This window comes from Cervus canadensis, chromosome 9 (assembly GCF_019320065.1).
Source record: "Cervus canadensis isolate Bull #8, Minnesota chromosome 9, ASM1932006v1, whole genome shotgun sequence".
Classification (NCBI taxonomy): domain Eukaryota; kingdom Metazoa; phylum Chordata; class Mammalia; order Artiodactyla; family Cervidae; genus Cervus; species Cervus canadensis.
Window position 1 is genome coordinate 74,560,803 of NC_057394.1, and position 14,733 is coordinate 74,575,535.

A 14,733-nucleotide genomic window follows, 5' to 3' on the forward strand; every position below is an offset into this window, starting at 1 on the left:
TCTTCTCATCAGGTGGCCAAAGTATTGGAGTTTCAACTACATCATTAGTACTTCCAATGAATATTCAGGACTGATCTCCTTTAGGATGGACTGGTTTGATCTCCTTGCAGTCCAAGGGACTCGCAAGAATCTTCTCCAACACCATAGTTCAAAAGCATCAATTCTTCAGTGCTCAGCTTACTTTATAGTCGAACTCTTACATCCATACATGACTACTGGAAAAACCATAGCTTTGACTAGAAGTACCTTTGTTAGCAAAGTAATGTCTCTGCTTTTTAATATGCTGTCTAGGTTGGTCACAACTTTTCTTCCAAGGAGCAAGCAATTTTAATTTCATGGCTGCAGTCAACATCTGCAGTGATTTTAGACCCCCTCCCCCCAAAAAAAGTTTCTCTCTGTTTCCATTGTTTCCCCATTTGCCATGAACTGATGGGACCAGATGCCATGATCTTAGTTTTCTGAATGTTGAGATTTAAGCCAGCTTTTTCACTCTCCTCTTTCACTTTCATCAAGAGGCTCTTTGGTTCTTCTTTGTTTTCTGCTGTAAGAGTGATGTCATCTGCATATCTGAGGTTATTGATATTTCTCCAGCAATCTTGATTCCAGCTTGTGCTTCAACCAGCCCAGCATTTCTCATGAGGTACTCTGCTTAGAAGTTAAATAATCAAGGTGACAATATACAGTGTTGACATATTCCTTTCCCAATTTGGAACCAGTCTGTTGTTCCATCTCCAGTCTAACTGTTGCTTCTTGACCTGCATACAGATTTCTCAAGAGGAAGGTCAGGTGGTCTGGTATTCCCTCTCCTTAAGAATTTTCCAGAGTTTATTGTGATCTACACAGTCAAAGACTTGGGCATAGTCAGAAAAGCAGAAGTAGATGTTTTTCTGGAACTCTCTTGCTTTTTCAGTGATCCAGTGGATGTTGGCAATTTGATCTCTGGTTCCTCTGCCTTTTCTAAATCTGGTTTGAACATCTGGAAGTTCATGGTTCATGTCTTGTTGAAGCCTGGCTTGGAGAATTTTGAGCATTACTTTACTAGCATATGAGAAGAGTGCAACTGTGCTATAGTTTAAGCATTCTTTGGCATTGCCTTTCTTTGGGATTAGAATGAAAACTGACCTTTTCCAGTCTTGGGGCCACTGCTGAGTTTTCTAAATTTGCTGGCATATTGAGTACAACACTTTCACAGCATCATCTTTCAGGATTTGAAATAGCTCAACTGGAATTCCATCACCTCCACTAGCTTTGTTCATAGTGATCTTCCTAAAGCACACTTCTTCACATTCCAGCATGTCTGACTCTAGGTGAGCCATCGCACCATCATTGTTATCTGTGTCATGAAGATCTTTTTTGTATAGATCTTCTGTGTATTCTTGCCACCTCTTCTTAATATCTTCTGCTTCTGTTAGGTCTGTACCATTTGTGTACTTTATTGTGCCCATCTTTGCATGAAATTTTCCGTTAATATCTCTAGTTTTCTTTAAGAGCTCTCTAGTATTTCCCTTTCTGTTATTTTCCTCTATTTCTTTGCATTGGTTGCTGAGGAAGGCTTTTATCTCTCCTTGCTGTTTCTTGGAATTCTGCATTCAAATGGGTATATCTTTCCTTTTCGTCTTGGTCTTCGCCTTTCACTTCTCTTCTTTTCACAGCTGTTTATAAGGACTCCTCAGACAACAATTTTACTTTTTTGCATTTCTTTTTCTTGGGGGTGGTCTTGATCCCTCCTCCTGTACAGTGTCATGAACCTCAGTCCATAGTTCTTCAGGCACTCTATGTGTCAGATCTAATCCCTTGAATCTATTTGTCACTTCCACTTTATAATTGTAAGGGATTTGCTTTAGGTCATAACTGAATGGTCTAGTGGTTTTCTCCACTTTCTTCAATTTCAGTCTGAATTTGGCAATAAGGAGTTCATGATCTGAGCCACAGTCTGCTCCCGGTCTTGTTTTTGTTGACTGTATAGATCTTCTCCATCTCTGGCTGCAAAGAATATAATCAGTCTGATTTTGGTGTTGACCATCTGGTGATGTCCATGTGTAGAGTCTTCTCTTGTGTTTTTGGAAGAGGGTGTTTGCTATGACCAGTGTGTTCTCTTGGCGAAACTCTGTTACCCTTTGCCATGCTTCATTCTGTACTCCAAGGCCAAATTTGCATGTTACTCTAGATATTTCTTGACTTCCTACTTTTGCATTCCAGTACCCTATAATGTAAAAGACATCTTTTTTGGGTGTTAGTTCTATAAGGTCTTGTAGGTATTCATAGAACCATTCAACTTCAGCTTTTTCAGCATTACTGGTAGGGGCATAGACTTGGATTACTGTGATATTGAATGGTTTGCCTTGGAAATTAACAGAGATCATTCTGTCGTTTTTGAGATTGCATCCAAGTACTGCATTTCGGACTCTTTTGTTGACCATGATGGCTACTCCATTTCTTCTAAGGGATTCCTGCCCACAGTAGTAGATATAACGGTCATCTGAGTTAAATTCACCCATTCCAGTCCATTTTAGTTTGCTGATTCCTAAAATGTCAACGTTCATTCTTGTCATCTCCTGTTTGACCACTTCCAATTTGCCTTGTTTCATGGACCTAACATTCCAGGTTCCTATGCAATATTGCTCTTTACAGCATCAAACTTTACTTCCATTACCAGTCCCATCCACTACTGGGTGTTGTTTTTGCTTTGGCTCCATCCCTTCATTCTTTCTGGAGTTATTTCTCCACTGATCTCCAGTAGCATATTGGGTACCTGCCGACCTGGGGAGTTCATGTTTCAGTGTCCTATCTTTTTGCCTTTTCATACTGTTCATGGGGTTCTCAAGGCAAGAATACTGACGTGGTTTGCCACTCCCTTCTCTTAAAATGATTTTAGTTTAACATCATTTATGAGCAGTTGTGCTTTTCTAGTTAAAGCTGAAATGATATAGAAATTAGTACTAGAAAGTGGTACTAGAGGAAAAGAACCTTAGAAAATGTGGTGAGGAGGTCTCTAAAATGAAAACCTTATCTTATGTGTCACATATTTCTGAAAACCAGATCCAGAGACTAATTCAATGGGTGATAGAATTACAGTTTATCTGTAGGTGATGATGGGCAGTGGCATGACAGTAACCCTAGTGGACTATTTTGTGTGGCACACACTTCCCACCAAGGGCTTCCCGTGTGGCTCAGCTGGTAAATAATCCACCTGCAATGTGGGAGACCTGGGTTTGATCCTTGTTTTGGGAAGATCCCCTGGAGAAGGGAAAGGCTACCCACTCCAGTATTTTGGCCTTGAGAATTCCATGGACTGTATAGTTCATGCGGTCGCAGAGAGTTGGACATGGCTGAACGACTTTCACTTTCTTTTACTTTCCCTACCAAACGAAAAGAAAATAGTAATTCTTAATTTACACAGCTAGTGGGGCACCATTTGCAGGATTCCTATGTAATTTTTAACCACCGTGCTTGAAAATAAGATTTAGAGATCATTTTACCTGTAATAAACCTTGAAAAATATATGTATCTATAAAATTCCAAAAAAGATAATTTCTGAGGTCAAGGGGAAAATATGTGCCATAAAGGACTTTAGGCGATAGGATGAACAACTCAGCTTGCTATACTGAAGATGTGACAAATACAGGGAAGCCTTGGACATTGAGTGCAAAAATGTAAGTGACAAACAAAGTGAGTTTAATACATGGATTTTGATGATAAAGTTTAATCTAAGGGTTATATTGAAAACATTTAATGGCTCTAAGTAATATTTTAAAATGAACAAGGTAAAGGGTAGTGTGCTTTATAATGGAAAAGACATAGGGTTCATTGGAGCCAAACTAACCATGTTTTAGATCTTGGCTCCAACATTTATTAGCTGTGTAATTTTTGACAAGGTACTTAGTTCCTTCACTGTAAAAATGGAAATAAACCTACCTTCCAGGATTTTTAAAGAAGATTAAATGAGGTAAAATCTGAAACTGCAGATGGTAGGTGCCATAGCATTTCTCTCCAAAAACGATTGATCAGTTTTCTTCCTAGGTATTATTTTAGGCAATTAGGGAAGAAATTTAAACCTTTAGGCTAATCAGCTAAATCAGTGCTTCTCAAACCTTAACATGCATTTGATTTACCTGGAATCTTGTTAAAATGTAGATTGCGCTTCAGGAAGTCTGAGGAAGGGCCTGAAATTCTGCTTTTCTAACACACTCCCAGGTGATGTCAACACTGCATTCCGCAGACAACTTCTGTTATGACACAGTGAAATTGTCCTTGGTGTGAAAATAAACAGAAACCCCATTTAAAGTGGAGTTGGGAAGCCAGAAGGGGAAGCTCTCATAAACTAAGGGAACAATTTAAGGTCCTACAGGGAAAGAGGAATATCTTCATCTCCAGTGGGACGGAGGTTACTACTTACCACTCAACAGGAGAAAAAGAAAAATTTCTCCTTGCCCAGCAACAGTCCAGCCAATGAGAGCCTGTCACACTCAACCAATGAAAAGCTATTACTCTTTGAATTCCCAGTTTCCTCCAGTGGGTTTTTTGTTTATAATATTAATAGCCTCTCCCAAATCCCCTTACCCATTATAATAGAAAGAGTCCTTTTTCCTCCAGACTTGTCTGTGATTTGCCATAAGTTACATTTTCTAGCCCTTGCTATTCCCTAATAAATCCATGTTGCTGGTAAAAGTAGTATCTCTTTTGTTGTTTTAAGTCAAAAGTTGGTGCAGACTTGGTAAAGACTTGGCTGGCTTCAGTTCAGATCAGATCTTGCAGTATAGTCTGTTTGACTATTTGTCTATTATTTTGATCACTATATAATATTTTATCATTTGGGTGAAATGAGTTCTTGATTAAATGGGTCAGGAAGTCATCCAAAATTTAAACAGACACTATATGTAAATATAATCTTAGCTCTCATTAAAAAACTGAAACAAAGAAATAATCTTGTGATATTCTCTGCCACTAAAATCTACTTTACCTGGTTTATTGGGGGTGGGAGGGGTTAAAATAAAGAATTATGCAGTCAAGGTGAGGTTCTTTTGTTTTTTGTCCTTTGTTAGTGATGCAATCAAGACATTTATAAAGTATCAATTTACAAAGACCCAGTTTTAGTTGAGACTCAGTAATTTTGCATTGCAATCTTTTTATTTAAATTTTTTCAAGGGCTGAGTTGCAGAACACTGGTAATACCAACTAATTTCATGGTTCATGATTGAACATAAGGCTTTAATTCAATTGTGGACATTTAAAAGATATTTTAAACAGCAAGCACAGTGCAAATTCTTAATATTCATCCAGAAATGAGACATTGTTATTTATAATAGCTGCAAAAAGATTTACAATCTTTTTTTAGTCATTAGGTTTTTTAAAAATCTATCACACTGGAGGAGAAGACTTAATTCATGAAATGTAGGAAGAAAAAGATTACTATGAATTGAATTTTTAAAGGGCAGAGATTACTGAGAGAAAACCATAACCCTGACTGTGAAATAATCATCTTAAAACTATGAGAGGCATGCAAACTCTATAAATACGAATGGATTGATGATTTCATGAATCTTTATGATTTTTATTTATAATCCATTTAAACTTTCATCTTCTCCCTACATTTTGTCCTGGAAAAAAAAATTAAAGTAAAAGTGATATTTAAAAAGATAACTAAGGACCAATTTCCAAATGTATTCAACAAAAAAGATATATATATAGATATATATACATATACACACACACAGTAAATCTCCTATCTATGGGCCTACAGTTGTCTAACAAGCACATACCTCAGCTGTCCAAGTGTAACCAGAAAATAGTTCTGGTTAGTGATGAAACCCTCCATTTCATCACTCAGTCAGTTCAGTTCAGTTCAGTTCAGTTCAGTCAGTCGTGTCCGACTCTTTGTGACCCCATGAATCGCAGCACACCAGGCCTCCCTGTCCATCACCAACTAATGGAGTTTACTCAAACTCATGCCCATTGAGTCAGTGATGCCATCCAGCCATCTCATCCTCTGTCGTCCCCTTCTCCTCCTGCCCCCAATCCCTCCCAGCATCAGGGTCTTTTCCAATGAGTCAGCTCTTCACATCAGGTGGCCAAAGTATTGGAGTTTCAGCTTCAGCATCAGTCCTTCCAATGAACACCCAGGACTGATCTCCTTTAGGATAGACTGGTTGGATCTCCTTGTAGTCCAGGGGACTCTCAAGAATCTTCCCCAACACCACAGTTCAAAAGCATCAATTCTTTGGTGCTCAGCTTTCTTCACAGTCCAACTCTCACATCCATACATGACCACTGGAAAAATCATAGCTTTGACTAGACAGACCTTTGTTGGCAAAGTAATGTCTCTGCTTTTTAATATGCTGTCTAGGTTGGTCATAACTTTCCTTCCAAGGAGCAAGTGTCTTTTAATTTCATGGCTGCAGTCACCATCTGCAGTGATTCTGGAGTCCCCCCAAAATAAAGTCAGCCACTGTTTCCACTGTTTCCCCATCTATTTCCCATGAAGTGATGGGACCAGATGCCATGATCTTAGTTTTCTGAATGTTAAGCTTTAAGCCAACTTTTTCACTCTCCTCTTTCATCAAGAGACTTTTTAGTTCCTCTTTACTCTCTGCCTTAAGGGTGGTGTCATCTGCATATCTGAGGTTATTGATATTTCTCCTGGCAATCTTGATTCCAGCTTGTGCTTCTTCCAGCCCAGCGTTTCTCATATTGTACTCTGCATATAAGTTAAGTAAGCAGGATGACAATATACAGCCTTGACGTACTCCTTTTCCTATTTGGAACCAGTCTGTTGTTCCATGTCCAGTTCTAAATGTTGCTTCCTGACCTGCATACAGGTTTCTTAAGAGGCAGGTCAGGTGGTCTGGTATTCCCATCTCTTGAAGAAGTTTCCACAGTTCATTGTGATCCACACAGTCGAAGGCTTTGGCATAGTCAATAAAGCAGAAATAGATGTTTTTCTGGAACTCTCTTGCTTTTTCGATGATCCAGCGGATGTTGGCATTTTGATCTTTGGTTCCTCTGCCTTTTCTAAAACCAACTTGAACATCTGGAAGTTCACTGTTCACGTATTGCTGAAGCCTGACTTGGAGAATAGCTTTTTCTAAATAATAGATATGAAGCTTCTCATAGGTAACAAACTTTGTGTGTGCGTGTGTGCTCATTTGCTCAGTTGTGTCTGACTCTTGGCAATTCTGTGGACTGTAGTCTGCCAGGTTCCTCTGTCTTTGGCATTATTCAGGAAAGAATACTGGAGTGGGTTGCCATTTCCTCCTCCAGGGGATCTTTCTGACCCAGGGACTGAACCCATATCTCCTGCATGGCAAGTGGATTCTTTACCTCTGAGCCATTGGGGAAGCCCTAAGGCCAACATTCTTTTTTAGTTCTGTTGTGGGGGGTCCTGATGTCAATTTAACTTTCAATTACCTTTAAAAAATTCTAGCTTCAAGTAAGGAAGTAATGTTAAACCTTTTGGTTTTGAAAGGAAGTCTTTAAATAACCCACCAACAGAAAAGTGTTTTGCAGTAAAAAATAAGCCTAATGAAAATAGAGCTTTAATCATTTTATTGATAAAGGTTATACATGATTCCAGTTTTGAATTCTTTTTTTTTTTTAATTTTTATTTTTTTTATTAGTTGGAGGCTAATTACAATATTGTAGTGGTTTTTGCCATACATTGACATGAATCAGCCATGGATTTACATGTATTCCACATCCCGTTCCCCCCTCCCACTTCCCTCTTTACCCGATCCCTCTGGGTCTTCCCAGTGCACCAGGCCCGAGCACTTGTCTCATGCATCCAACCTGGGCTGGTGATCTGTTTCACCCTAGATAATACACATGTTTCGATGCTGTTCTCTTGAAACATCCCACCCTCACCTTCTCCCAGAGTTCAAAAGTCTGTTCTGTACTTCTGTGTCTCTTTTTCTGTTTTGCATATAGGGTTATCATTACCATCTTTCTAAATTCCATATATATGTGTTAGTATGCTGTAATGTTCTTTATCTTTCTGGCTTACTTCACTCTGTATAATGGGCTCCAGTTTCATCCATCTCATTAGAACTGATTCAAATGAATTCTTTTTAACGGCTGAGTAATATTCCATGGTGTATATGTACCACAGCTTCCTTATCCATTCATCTGCTGATGGGCATCTAGGTTGCTTCCATGTCCTGGCTATTATAAACAGTGCTGCGATGAACATTGGGGTGCACGTGTCTCTTTCAGATCTGGTTTCCTCAGTGTGTATGCCCAGAAGTGGTATTGCTGGGTCATATGGCAGTTCTGTTTCCAGTTTTTTAAGAAATCTCCACACTGTTTTCCACAGTTTTGAATTCTTAATGCAGTTTTTCACTGTGTATACAACTGTGTAAAAGCCCAGCTGCATTCAGTTCATTCAATTCCTAGTCCTTCTGTCATGGAAAGTGTAGTGGGAAGCATATCTGAATACCTGGTTTGAGGCGGAACCCTGAGTGTAATTGCACCTTCCTGGATCATAACTTCCTTATATGTGAAACAATAGTGTTGGTGATGATAAAAGTGACATAGTTAGCAAGTAGTAGGTAGTAATAAGTTAATAGTAAGTCATGAAGTGAGGATGAGAACTGTGCTCAGGTCTATACTCCACCACTGTGCTATCCTGACTCAGGTGGACTAGCTTATATATGCAACTCTAAATAGATGTAAGACTATATTTCCATTTTTCCTCCAGGCAAATGCCTACCCAAACCATTAAGCAAGATGTTTTTTCATCTTATTTTTTAAAAATGTTTTTAGGGATGCCATTGGAATTATTTTATATTGTTGCAAAGTGGATTAATAATGTTGTTCAGTTTAATTCAGTTTAGTCGCTCAGTTGTGTCCAACTCTTTGCGACCCCATGAATCGCAGCACACCAGGCCTCCCTGTCCATCACCAACTAAAGGTGTTTACTCAAACTCATGTCCATCGAGTCAGTGATGCCACCCAGTCGTCTCATCCTCTGTCGTCCCCTTCTCCTCCTGCCCCCAATCCCTCCCAGCATCAGGGTCTTTTCCAATGAGTCAGCTCTTCGAATGAGGTGGCTAAAGTATCGGAGTTCCAGCTTCAGCATCAGTTCTTCCAATGAACACCCAGGACTGATCTCCCCTAGGATGGACTGGTTGTTAGTTTCAGATATACAGCAAAGTGATTCAGTTATATATATGCATGTATCTATTCTTTTTCAAATTATTATGAATATTAAGCAGAGTTCCCTGTGCTATACAGTAGGTCCTTGTTAGTTATCTGTTTTAAGTATAATGTTATGTACATGTCAATCTCAATCCAAGGATAGCAGTTTTTAAAAAGTATAAAGGAAGACTTTTCATATGCCCCAGTTATGATGAAAGTGTTTCTTCATGTTTAAATATACTCTTTTGACACAATTCTAGCACATTTCCTTAAATATGCCTATTTATAATTGTGATAATGTGTTACATATGTGAAAATGGGCTATCTTATATCCTGTCTTTCCTAGTACAAATATTCCCAATATTTTCATTTCATGTCTTCACAAATCCATGTCTTTTCTTATAACCTTGTGGTGTCCCCTTTTCCTCACCAAAGTTTCCCCTCATTTCTCTAATCTATTTAGTCAATATGTACACACATTTAAGTGCTGCTACATGTCAGGGACTGTCTTGGATGCTGGAAATATCAAAATGAACAATTTCTCCAGAAATCATTAGAGGCTAATAATCAACAGACGAGTAACCGCTATAATGTTAAGCATGACAATTTCATGTGAGAGAGACTATACGAATATCAAAAGGAAGTACTTTTTGCATTCGAAGGAGTATAAAAAGTAGTTCCCCCAAGAGAATGGTTGAGATAAACCTTGAAGGAAGAAGAGGAGGAAGGGCATTCCAAGTAGCTGAGGAATCAGGCACACACGTGTGTCGACAAAAGAGGCCCGCAGAGCGCAGTGTGCTCAGGAAGTGGGCAGGCAGTGGCAATGGCTGCTCCCAACTCGAGTCAAGAATGGCGAGAGGTGAAGATGAAGAGGTAGGCTGAACTCAGGGAATGAAAGGCTTGTGTATTCAGCTGGCAAATTTGAACTTGACTCCCAACACACTGGAGAACAGTGAAAGATTTAAAGCATGGGAGTGACATGATCGGATAGGCATTTTCTAATAATCTTCTTGAGAGAGAAAGTGCTAGGAAACGTCAAAGATGGATCAGTGAGATTTTCCTTTTCTGTATTAATAGCTGTACCGAAGCCAGTTTCTACATCAGCAGGGAAATTTCATTCAGAGTACACTCTCTGTATTGAAATAATTATTTCTCAGATTTAATCAATTTTTCCTAGGTTTAGTGAGATATAATTGACATACAACATTGTATAGGTTTAAGGTATACAATATAATCATTTGCTATATGAATATACTGAAAAAGGACCTCTATAATTATGTTAGTTAATCTGTCCATCACGTCAGTTTTCTGCCAAGGCCTTTAACTAGTCCACCCAAGGGGAAACCAGCAGGCAGGGCTGGTGAAGCAGTTGATAAAAGTCAGCCTCCCAAGGCTAAGCAGGGCAGGGAAGGGTGGGAAATTGATCTAGAGAGGAAACCAGAAAATAACCAGCACAGTATAATTGAATATTATACATGGCCAGTTTGGTCTTCAACCTTCTCCAATATGACTCCATCTTCCCTATGCCAGGAACTCAGGTCTTGTCAAGGTCACCAACATGCTCAGGTTGCTGAATGCAAAGAACACATCTCTTCCTTTATCTTGACTTCCAAGAGCATTTTGCATAGCTGCCAACCCTTACGCATAGTTTCTCTTTCTCTATCCAATATCTGAATGCTCAAAGGCCTCAGAGGTCTATCCAGGTATGTGTGGCATGATGCTTATCTAATGTAGAGGCCTTCTTAAGTAAAAAGATGCAAAATTATAAATATGTAATTTACTAGGAAAGTAAATATCTATTCAGAAAGAGAAATTGCAACAATTTTTAAATGTTTATAAACCAAAAAATCTTAAAATTCTTAAAAAACATATTTTTAATTAATTAGCTTTAAGACATGCCTTCATAATACTTTTTCCCTCTACAGTTTTGCCTGGATAGTTGTTGGTCATCACTTTATATGACTGATTTTATAATATTTTCTGTAGAGAGACTCGAAAAATAATGCAATTATTTCTTTTGGTTGAATAGAAATTGTTTGATATTATGTGTAGCTTAGTGACTTTTTTTCAGTTTTGTATCATCATTGGTAATGCCATATAAAGTTTTAGGATGGTTAACTTGCATAACTTTAATCAAGTTTCTTTCATATTTAAGCTGTAAGATTTTATGACACTTCAAGTCTCCTTGTAGAGTGATTAATTATAATTACTGTGAAATGACAACATTCATTAACCATTTGTCATCATTGTCCTCCTCATGGTGAGATAGAATGAGATTTATATTATCTTGTACATTCTTAGTATTTTGCCTCAAATCAGCAAGAGCTTTAATTCCTTTCCAGTGTGCTACTGAGATTCACTTCTTGTCTCTAATAGGATTATCAAACAACATAAATCCTATTCTTTGCTACTATTCTAAATTTATCTTTTCCTCCTAATAAATAACTACTTTTAGTATGATATATACATATATCTTTTACCATTTGCTTTTTGAGATTAGAATAATTTGTATTGATTTCTTCTCTCATCTTATTGTTTTTGTTTCACAGTCCATTAATAATTTTACTTGGACTTACCTTTCAGTTCTATAATTAAATAAATTTAAAGACAACAAAAGAAGAAACTCTTCATATTAAGCTCAATTCAATTTGTAGTTTCTCATTTATTTCTCTTAAGATGTAGTTTCTCTTAAGTTTCTCTTAAGTGTAGTTTCTCATTTATTTCTCTTAAGATGATACAAATGTCTTTCCTTCAGAACTGTAGTTAAAATGCTGTGTTGGAACATTAGTAACTTAAAAAAACTTGTTATTTTATATTGAAGTGTAGCCAATTAACGATTGTTTCAGGTGGACAGCAAAGAGTCTCAAGTATACATGTACATGTATCCATTTAAGTAACTTTTTGAATAAACTTTTTGCTTCTTGTTTATGTTCATGTTTCTCTTCCACAACATTTTAGGGTCTTCAGAATATCAATGTATCTAGGCTGTAGGGCTTGAAAACCTTTGTAATGGAGACATTGTCTTGTTACATTTAAATTCTTAACAATCAAAATGAAGTATTCATAACATTTTCAACCTACTGAGTAGTCCAATGGTATTAGGTGACGTGGCAGCAGCTTTTTCTCTAGAGCAATTAAGGGAATAAGCTGTGCAAGGTATGTACTATAAATACTTACTAAAGTTCTCAAGTGTGTTTGCAGCCCTTTGTCCTTTCTTTTTATATAGTTGCCTTGTCATATGACCACCCATGAACTGTGTAGCTCAATGGCAGGTTAAAACTGCCCAGAATTTGTTTCACTTTGTGAACTCGAGAAGCATTTTATGTTTCACATGCCTTCTGATGGTGAAAAAGTTAAGAATTGCCTTGGAATTTTTCCCTTATAAAAGTAGGGCATGATAATTGCCAACTGACCTGTGCTTGTAACAACCAACATAGAATCTCTAAGATGGTGATTAGAGTGTTCCTATAAAAAGATGGTAAAAAGTTCCTATATAGAGATGGTAAAAAGTAAGTTAACTATACAAGGAAGAGGCTATGAACCACAGAAATATGGCTTACTGAACCTACTAAATATATTCATAACTCTACCTCCATTTAGCCAAGTTCCAAAAAATGACCTTGGCCATCCCAGTACTACTTGACTAGATAAAATGATTGCTAAGGTCGACTGTGGTTCTTGGAAGGGGCCAGAGTGAGTTTTCTGACTTTGGGACTCAGTTATTGGTCAGATTTTCTTTTCTATCGATTTTCTCTTCCTGATCTATAAACTTACCCAGTCCTAAGATTTTAAACCCCTCTATATTCCAACAGATTTCAAATTTGTAGTTGTACAGATTGACAACTGCCAACTTGACAATTTTATTTGAATGTCTAATAGTCATTTTAGTATTAGTATTAAATATTTCTAAAATGCAGATTTTGATAGCTATCTCCTCAACCCTTTCCTACACCCCCATCATTCTTGTGCCCAAAGTAGCCCCCTTCCCAGTCTTTCCCTTCTCCATATATGGTACCATCATCCACTTAGTTGCCAGGAGTTATCCTTGATTCTTTATCTTCCCTCTCTTCTCTCCAATAGTAAGTCCTGTAAGTTTCACCTTCAGTGTATCTCAAATTATTTTTCTCTCCATCTCTAGTTCACTACCTTGAGACAGACTGCCATTATATCTTATGTCTTGATCTTCCACTCTTGACCTTTTCTAATATGTGAATTGGATTATGTCCCTTCCCTGCTTAAGACCCTTCACTTGGCTCCTTCTTCCTTCAGATAATGAAGCCCTGGCTATTTACTGTGATTTGCAAGGTTCTGCTCATCTTCTCATCTTTCCAATCCCGTCTCATTTTACTCTCCTATGTGCAGTTGTTTCCCACTCTTTGTGACCCTATGGACTGTAGACCGCCAGGCTCTGCTATTTGCTCAGTAAGCAGCAACACAGTAGGTTCTTCATGTTTCTTTTTTTTTTTTCTGGTAGGTAAACTTGAATTTATTAAATGTCAAAAATATTTGATTTTTTCAACCATTTAAAAATGCAGAACTTCAGTTCACAGACCATACAAAAACAGGTGGGAGACCAGTTTGCCAAACCCTGGTTCCCATCATAGAATAGCATATAAACATGCTTTTTATGGGACTTTCCTGGCAGCCAAGTGGGTTCAATCCCTGGTTGGGGAACTAAGATCCTGCATGTCTTGTGGCAAGGCATCCCCCCCCAACAGTTTATTTTAAAAAGGTGCTGCGTTCAGGTACAAGGATGACACATATGTGTACTTCCTGTAACAGTAGGTTTAAGAGCTGCTAGTTATAGGGAACCATAAGACAACAAAGCTTTTAAAAAGACAGTTCCTAATTTACTAGCTTCTAGTACTTACTAGTACTTCTAAGTACTTGGTAGCTAGAGAACATTTCTATCATTGGACAGCCCTGTGTCCTGACAGGAGTATTTATTCAGTACGTCATCACAAACCATATAATACAATAACAGTTCCAACGTAACGTATCATATTTATTACTGGTCTCAGACTGATAGTGAGGAAATAAGAACCATCAGGAGCCAAGCATTACAGTAGTGATGTTCTCACTGTGATACGGCTGCTTAAATAAGTGATCTTAACATATGTGCCACTTTTTATGTGAGGCTTCTTATAGACCCAGCTTGGTTCTTCTCCAATGTCTTCTCTTGGAGTTGTACCTAATTTTATTGCCAGTTTTCATTCGAATCCATTGAGGAATGGGACGATTCTGCTTTTGCTTCTTGGCCAGGAATCGCTTGATCCTGAAAGTCTTGTGAGAAGACATGGTGCAGACAGAACTCAACCGCACATAGGATGGCGGAGAAGAGAAGAGAGTCTTCATGTTTCTTAAACACACCAGGTCCTTTTCTGTTTTGAGCTCTTATTTTCACCTTGTGGGTGGAATGACTTTTGCCACTTCTTTTCTTCCTTATTTTTCAAATCTCAAGGCGAAGTTCACCTCTGCAAGGAGGACTTCTCTTAGTTATTTCTCTGAAGCAGCCTCCCCCAGGTACTCTATTGCATCACTCTACCTGTTTCCTTTATTGCACTCAAACCGTGATTGTCTAACTCATTATTTCTTTTTTGTTGA

The 14,733-nt window shown here is 38.0% G+C and overlaps 1 protein-coding gene and 1 long non-coding RNA gene across 2 annotated transcripts in view; one reads left to right on the plus strand and one right to left on the minus strand.

Annotated features, from left to right (window-relative positions):
- The window catches only part of LOC122447079, a 546,471-nt gene that overhangs the window by 230,041 nt on the left and 301,697 nt on the right, over positions 1-14,733 (plus strand). The window lies entirely within an intron of this gene.
- On the minus strand, positions 13,597-14,472 carry LOC122447077 (60S ribosomal protein L39). The gene has a single exon (XM_043477429.1). It carries the CDS (start codon positions 14,425-14,427, stop codon positions 14,272-14,274), a length of 156 nt encoding a protein of 51 aa, XP_043333364.1. The 5' UTR covers positions 14,428-14,472; the 3' UTR covers positions 13,597-14,271.